This window comes from Poecilia formosa, unplaced genomic scaffold, assembly GCF_000485575.1.
Source record: "Poecilia formosa unplaced genomic scaffold, Poecilia_formosa-5.1.2 Scaffold321, whole genome shotgun sequence".
Lineage (NCBI taxonomy): Eukaryota > Metazoa > Chordata > Actinopteri > Cyprinodontiformes > Poeciliidae > Poecilia > Poecilia formosa.
Window position 1 is genome coordinate 474,136 of NW_006800260.1, and position 8,397 is coordinate 482,532.

Consider the following 8,397-nt stretch of genomic DNA (forward strand, 5'->3'; position numbering starts at 1 on the left):
CACGCAAAAAAGAACACGTTTTTTTGGTGAGATAATGGTTTATTTTCAAGTATGAAGAGACTCCACGTCTGCACAAATATCAAAGATCCTCGACAGTGAGACAGATGTCCTTCATGCATGAAGATGTAGTATCAGGAAACAGCTGTTGCACAGAGAGAGGCTGACATAAAGCTTAAACTTTAAATCCTGCATTGTTCGGGGAAAGCCATGAGAGAGAAGGGAGGCGAAGACAAAAACCAAACAGATGCTGAGTTTGCCGCTGCAGTATATTTCAAAGAGCTGGCCGACACAACTATTCTTCATCCTGCAGCTGGAGATACAATAACTGCTTTGGGTGTTTTCTTGCAGAGTCACAGAAAATCCGCTGCCGTCGTGGATAATAAAAAAAAATGGCTCGACCAGTTGAATCACGCTTTTTTCACATTTTATTTTTAATGTAGTAATTTTTTTCAGACTCTGTGGGAACTAATTGCAAGGACCGTTTTCAAAATGCTGTATTGATGGAAAAACAAAGAGGCGCACACACCGAATCATGTAGGGATATGCTACGTTTAAATCCCTTAAAATTTGTCACAACATTAAAAAAAAAAGATTATATTAGGATTTTCTGTCAACACAAAGTAGAGTCTAATTGTGAAGTCAAAAGGAAAGCAACACAAGATTTTCATCACTGTCTTTATGATAAAACATGGCAGTGGCAGCATCATGCTTTGAAGCTACTTTTCTGGAGGCTGGTCAGGTTTGATAGAAACTTGGTCGGAGCTAAACACAAGGCAATGTTGAAAAAGACTTGAATTGTAGAAGACTTGGAAACTATCTGGGTTCAATTATGCTAAGTTACAATGGAAAGATTATGATAAATTAGAATGGCCTAGTCAAAGTCCAGACTTTAACCCTAGTGAGAATTTCTGCCAAGATAAAAAACTGACGTTCCCTGATGGACCAATCAGGCCGAGCACAAGCTACTTAAGAATCTGTTAAATTGTGCAAAACTGGCAGAGACATATACAAAGATATTTTTAACTATAGTTATAGTCAATGGTGGTTATATAAAGTATTGAGTAAAGGGTCTAAGTACCAATGTTTGCAAGATTATTATTTCTTAATAATTGTAAAAACCTTTGCCATTTTTATCATTGTTTGACACCAAGATGGCCAAAAAAAAAAAGATGAACTGAATCTATGCAACTTGATCCACAGCGTTTGTCAGTACAGGAGTCAGAACAAAGGCAGCCTTCATCCACAACTACTGTATCTGTGCTAAAAGTTCTCTATAAAGACAAATATGTCTATAGCTGGGTGCACACTTAATAATAACTAGAATAGTTGAAAATATCCAAGTAAATTCACAAGAACAGAGCAAAAGAATGGAACCCCAAAAATAAGCACAATGATTAACTACAGTACATATATATATATTTAAAAATTCCTACAATATATTTCTGGAGATTGGAAAGCCCTGAATGTAATAAAACACTGACAGTTTGTACACAGGAGCCCCCTCCGGTCGTTGTTCTCCTACCATGATTAAACAGAAGCCAAAGCGCAGACGATCTCGCTCCGCGCTTCAGCCGTCAGTCAGGGTGACTAATGGGACACGTTCTCGGTGCAGAGTGAATTTGGCTCAGACCTGCGTTGGCCTGATACAGTAACGTCATAGAGCGCATGGGAGAACGGAGCACCCTAGAGTGGTAATTAGTCCAGTCTCTTGTTGTGCAGGCTGGAGATTTGAACACCAAAACTTACTTGGTTTCTTTCTGTTCTGTCTCTCCCCCTCTTTCTCTTCAGCTCCAGTTTGGCTTCCTCCGACTATCCTCCTGTGCTTCTCGCTGTCTTAATTAGCCACAGTTCTTTACATATTTGACTGAATTCAATTCGATTCGGTTCGTCTGAATTCAATTCAAGGTTTAGCACAGACCACTGGGGGAAAGTTTGTCTGTTTCTCAGTCTTCGCCCCCCCCCTTCCCGCCCCCTCTTCTCCGATTCTCTTTTCTCCTAACAGTCGTGATGAGCTGCAGTGAAACTAAATTATTCACAACTGCAGCAGCAGCGCCACTCAGGAAGATCTCAGCAGGCAGTGATAGACGGAAAACAGTTACTTTATGAAAATGCACATCTCAAGTACCTGGGTATCTGGATGGCACTGTCAACCCTTTCGTTGCGTATCAGTCAACATGCCGAGAATAAAACTGTACCTGCAAACTGGTATTTTATATCCTTAAAATAAAGTGTATTCTAGTGTGTGTTCACTGGGCTCAACCGGCCTGATGCCTGCAGTTTACTTGGCTGATTATTTTTGTGGTGAGCCAATAGTCTCACTAGCGTCTTGCGAAGTTTGAGATTTTGTGTTGTTTTTATCTCCATCTTTAACATTCCCAATGTCATGTTTTCTTTGAACGAAAGGACAAATTTTCCTTCAGCCCTAGTGGCTTAGTTGGTGCTTTATGAAAAATATCAAGCTAGCTTAGTTTTCTTCATTTCTTGCTATATTTTAGACATTGTACCATATATAATCAAAAGGCTGTAGGAGTAATCTGTCCATATTTTTGCTTTAATAAGTTATTTTTTCAGGGTTTTTCCATCTGCCTTTAAAAAAACACATACTAACTGTTTGCTAAGGGATAAAAAAAGGTCCCAAAACAAAAGTGGTTGTATTTGAAAATGTAACATAGTCATAAAATAGTTAAACTTTTTGGAGGGTGGATTTCAGTAGACAGACCGATGCCTGATTACTGCCTGGTGGTTAGAATCAAGATAAATACGCTCAATAAAGTACGCTCAGGAAGTAGTGACTTCGTTGAATCCTCTGATTTGATAAAATATCTGTGATCGTCAAAACTTTCTGTGATAATATACAATTGTACAATTTGGAAGGTATTGCTCTCAGTCAAATCTGGTGTAAAATTTATTCACGAAGGGAAGATCGTGTATGTAGACATGGTTGTCATGGTGATGTGATGGACTGTGGTCAGAGAACTGGATGTAATCGATGAAGTCAGGTGTGTTGCAGGACTGGCACAGAGCATACAAAAAAAAAAAAGTTTTGGTAAAATTGTTTCGTAGTGGTTGTGGAAGAGCAGTCAGAGTTCAGCATTACCGTCTTTTTTTCATTTTGTTTTATTTTGGACGCCTTACAATAGTTTGATTCACTTCACAGTTGCATTAGAATGTGGATTTAAAGGAAATAATTCAACGTTGCTCTCTGGCACATCTCTCACCTTTTTTTGCAGTCGCGTTATTGTACGGATCTGCTTGATGACGTGTAAACTGCTAAGGAACGACTAAAGGAAAAGTATTCCAAGAGGTGGCCTGCTAAGCTGCTTTTACTCTGACTCAGACTCTCAAGTTGTCTGTTTATTCTTGCAGCTCAGCCACAAGGAGAAGCTTCCTTTGCGAGAAGACAGCCAAAGCGCAGCTGAAACACTTTTCTCGGTAATCATAGCTGATATCTAGAGGATAAAGATGTAGAAAAGATCACCTAGGAGTTGTGCATTTATATGGAGCGGAGCAGAATATAACAGTATTGACTATACGTCTTCCCATCCCCGTCTCTGTGCTTGTGTCCTCTAATTCTAGGACAATAATCTGAGATGCGGCAGTGGTTTTTATGTCATATTAGAAAATATATATGATTCACTGCATCACTTGATAGCAGGAATTCTGATAATATACTAAAGTTTTATTAATGTCAAAGAGCTAAGACTGATGTATGCGTATTATTATGATGAAACAATATCTCCAGAATGCACTCAAGTTTAAAACTACGTGATTTCTTTGTGCTTAAATGTAAATATTGTATAGACTCCAGATCTGATGTTTCTGTGGAGGAGAAGCCTTCATGTGGTCAGAGTTCATTTAACTGTCAGCAAAGACTTCGGCTTTTTGCAGTATTGCTCAATTTCAGGTAAATATCCTGATTTTTTTTTCAGGATATTAACGTCACAACCTTGGTTTGCTTCCACTGTGCAAATCCTAAAAATCCTGTTTTGAATCACTTTGTTGAAACTTAGCATAGTGGACTTCTCAATGTACATTTGCTTCTTCATTCCTTACGTATACAAGGAGAAACCACAATCAACAATCTCAAGCTGAAATGCTTATCTTTTTGCAATTTCACAGCAGTTTCTACAACAGTTCTCTGTGAAGCACAACTTTATTCTATCACCACGATTTTTGGTTTAGAGTCTAAAACCGGAGGAAATGTTACGATTGCTCTGTTTGATCAGCACTGAAATAAAAAATACCTTTGTGCTATTTGAGAAACATTCCAGGAAACACAACAAACCCTCTGGCAAAATAAAAGAGGTAAACAAACAAGAAAAAAAAAAGTTGTCCATGGGCAAACTGAGTGCAGAGAAACATGAATCATTTCTGACCAGTTTTGTTTGGTCTGATGACCTAAATGACGTCATCCGCTGCTCTGATGTTACGGCGATCTCTCCAGCACACAAACAACAAGTCAGCCTTTAACCAAGCCAAGGATAAAAACCTGACTCAGGGAATAAAGGTCAGAGGAAGAGATTAGTCAGTTGATCAGCATTCGTTTGGCTCAAGCTGGAAAGGAGCAAAGCACGCTGAAATCCGGCTGAACCTCTCAAGACTTAATGGGTTAGATGCAATTCAAATGACTTTAATGAGTTCACTTTTAACTGGTCCATCCTCATACATATCATGCATAATAGATCTCCGTCATGATCGCAGAAATGGCTGCTGATGCCAAAGTGAACTTGTGATATTCATCCACGAATTGACGGACATGTGTCGCGGTAGAGACGCAAAAACTGGAGCGGGGGTTAATTACAGAGTCGCACCGTGGAGATGTGTTTTATGCCACACATAGAACCAACACTCGATTTATTTTATTTTATTTTTTCTGTCTTTCGACCTGCTTTTATGCTGCTTCTTGAGACAACACTTAAAAGACGCTTTTTGACACTCACCGCTGTAGGTGATGATCCGGACGGTGGAGTCACCCTCTCCAAAACGAGTGATGGGAGTGAGACGCACCTCGTACGATTCGGGTTTTATCAGCTCGGTGAGGTTGTGTGTCATTAGCTCCCCTTTGCCGATGGTATCGCCTACAGGGATCTCCTGCTCCCACCAGCGCTGCAAGCCCACCTGAAGGGGGAAAAACCAGCAAGAAGACTGGATTGTTAAAGCGTAATTGATGATGTCGTCACTGACATTTGTGCACAAAGCTGTCAACGAACAATGAGCTTTAAAGTCGAGAGCATAGTTAACACATGAATATTTGATTTGCAAAAATCTGTTGCATTGTTTTTCAAGCTGAACAGAAATCACAGCCCTGCTCTGTTTTAATGAGTGAATAATAAAGAACAGCTGTTGCAAATATGACAAAATTGACTCAGACGTCACTGTAAATCTGTTCAGAACGATTAAAATGTTTGAGTTTTGTCAAGAAAATCCCTTGTAGTTAATTTAGTTTCTCTTTTGATTTTCATTTTGGCTGCAAACAGTTACAAATACATAATATAACAGCGAAATCTAACCTTTAATTTGACTCAGACTGTTTCCCCTACGACTTCCACGTTGCGTAAAATGCGGATTAAACCTCACAATACCACAGAGCAAATTTTCACGCCCTGCTAATTATTCTTCGCTGGTAGATTTTTAACCAACTAATCACAAAAATTCAAAGTTTTTGATGCATCAAAGCACATTTTGCTGTGTTTTCAAAGCCGTTAAAATAATGGAAGAAATAAAAGACGACCACACGCTTTTTAGGTGTGAAACATGGAATTTAGAAAATAATACTTCGGGGTGCAATAAACTGTGTTTTTACACTCAATGTGTAATTGTAATGAATCAAGATTGCAGTATTGACCAAGATAGTCACATATTCATCGGCTGCTCAGTTATGCAAAGACAAATTAAAACTCCAAAAGGCGAAAATCAATACAATCTAAAGAAAGTAGAGAACCGCAATAACATAAACGTAATTAAATTTCAGTTTCAAATATCTCGCGTCGTTTGTTGAGGTTTGCTCTCTAATCCACAGGCTGCAAAACATGACTGGTGAAAATCAAAAGTGGCTTAAAAGATTAGGATCTGCAGGTTATGTAGAATATAAATTGGTGTAGCATTTATTAAAGCTGCTTCACTGAAGGGAAGACATGTAAGTGAAACCACAGTTGGGTTTTTAAAACTCTGAGGAACAAGTCACGATGTTGCACTCTATGCCACGGCTCTCATCGACTCTCAATGGATGACATCAGTAAAGAAAATGAGTGAATAAAACCAGTTTGTTACCCTTTTATCTACAACAGTACTGTGAGCAAAAGACTGAATACGTTTCTTTTCCTGTATAAATGCAAACCTTTAAAACAAGGCTGTCGTTTTTCAATTAACAGTTTCTATAGGCCGTCTAAAACTGCCACTAAGTGCCAGTAGAAATAAATACATTTAATTTTTTGTCGTTTTTAATGAATCAAACTCATTTTTCCTGGCTGCTGCAACCATTTGAATGACGTTTTTTTCACAAAGTAGTCAAGCAGAAGAAAGAGTCTTACATTCAGCAGTGCAATCAAAAATCCCAACCGTCTGTGGGTGACCCAGGTGTTGATGAATGCGGCTATGTTTGCATCATTCACACACTTTCTAAAGTGTTCTGCAAACCCATTTCAACATGGACCTTGGACTTCAAGTTTGGCCCTGCAGTGTACACAGCCTTTCTCCAGTTGAATAAGCCCAGTTATCACACAAAATATTGAGTGTTTTTTTCATCAGCAGTGATACAACGCGGCCCATCTGGATGTTAAAAAGACCCGATAGCAGTCTATCGTGGGGCAGAAAGAAGCCCAGTTGGCTACATTTTATCTTTAGGAATCAGTTTAAGGGAATGACCTGCTCCAAGACAGGTTACTTCTTCTGCGGCACGCTGATTATTCATGCTTTCGTTTGCACTCTGAAGAGTCGGCTGCAAGCCCGGCGCAATGGAGATGGAGTGAATGAAGGTGTGATAACAGAGCACTGGAGTCACAGTGTTTAGGTGAGAACAGTACTAATGAAGTAATTAATTGGAGTTTGGATGATCTGCAATTATGGGGTGCAAGTTTTCATCACCATTAGCTTTGCAGGTAAATAGAGTGATTTACTCGACAGAGCTGACTCGTCCCTACCTGAAAATATTTAGTACAAACGGCATTGCTGCTGATTGCTAATACAGTGTTGGGCTGACTGTGTGTTTTCTCACACTCTAATAAAAGAGGGAACAATTTGAACCAAACGGATCTTCTTTTATTGGAAGGGAAACAACGTTAATATGCGTTTCCTTGTTGGCCGGACGACGAGCGGCCATTTGCGCTGTTAACACCTCAAACGAGTCGACCTTTGAACCCCAAACACCAACAAAGTAATTCTGCCTGGACTTTTAATGCTCTCTTTTATGGACCATTCTCTGTAAACCCACAAAGTGATTGTGTGTAAAAATCCAAGTAGATCCGCAATTTCTGAAATACTTAGAACATCCCATATGACCCCAACAATTTAATAGAGCCTTTTTATTGTCTTTTTTTCTTAAATTACAGATATTTAGCAGTAGTTTTTTGCCTAATGTTTTAATACAAATACTAGAATTTTCAAAAAAGTATTCTGGATGAAGCAAAGTAAAAAAGAAAATAAATATTTATTTATATCACATTCTAGATTTACCACTAAATCTAGAATGTGATATAATGTCTAAAACAACATTTACAATAATGTGTAATGCAATGCAACAACAGCATTCTTTAAGACTATCAAACTTATTTTTTAATGATAAAAGCAATCTATTTTCCATCCACAATATTATCCTTTTACCATTCACAGGTATTTTTTTTTTGTCATGCTTTCACAATGTCTCCAGTTTTCCCCGTTTGCTGCTATTCTGGCTCTTGACACTCGCTTCGCTGAGTGAGATTTGAAAAGGAAAAGAAAAAAAAAACAATCACCTTCTGTTTGCTAAACACAGCACAGTAAACGTGGACTTACTCTGATGCCAGTGGAAAAGGCTTGTGGCAGAATGCGAGTGTGTGGGGAACACTTCAAGTCCCTTTCAGAGAGTGCAGCATCAGTTCAGATACAGAGGACTAATGTTGCTTCTGAATTGCCTGCTTCACTCGCCATCACAGCGACGGGCTCTTCAGCTGCTTTTTGGCAACCAGCTAATTATAATGCCTCGTGTGAACATGTAGAAGTGCACAGTGCGGCGTTTATGCTTTTCTTGTTGGCCGTTGTGAATTCAGCTAAGCTTTCTACATGTTGTTGCTTTGTGTTTTATTAATTTCATGCTGCTATTGTTCCCCAGTGTGTATACATTTTTACAATGGGGTTTAAAAAAAAGGGTTCAGATTAGAGGTGTGCCGATCGATCGGTCACCGATCATAATCGGGCCGATTT

The 8,397-nt window shown here is 38.9% G+C and overlaps 1 protein-coding gene across 4 annotated transcripts in view; it reads right to left on the minus strand.

Annotated features, from left to right (window-relative positions):
- Positions 1-8,397, minus strand: part of mdga2a (MAM domain containing glycosylphosphatidylinositol anchor 2a) — a 215,662-nt gene that overhangs the window by 30,304 nt on the left and 176,961 nt on the right. For all 4 annotated transcript variants that reach the window (XM_016661297.1, XM_016661296.1, XM_007573241.2 and 1 more), the window contains exon 12: positions 4,941-5,118. In XM_016661297.1, coding sequence (XP_016516783.1) covers positions 4,941-5,118 — 178 coding nt within the window. The remainder of the gene's footprint in view (positions 1-4,940; positions 5,119-8,397) is intronic.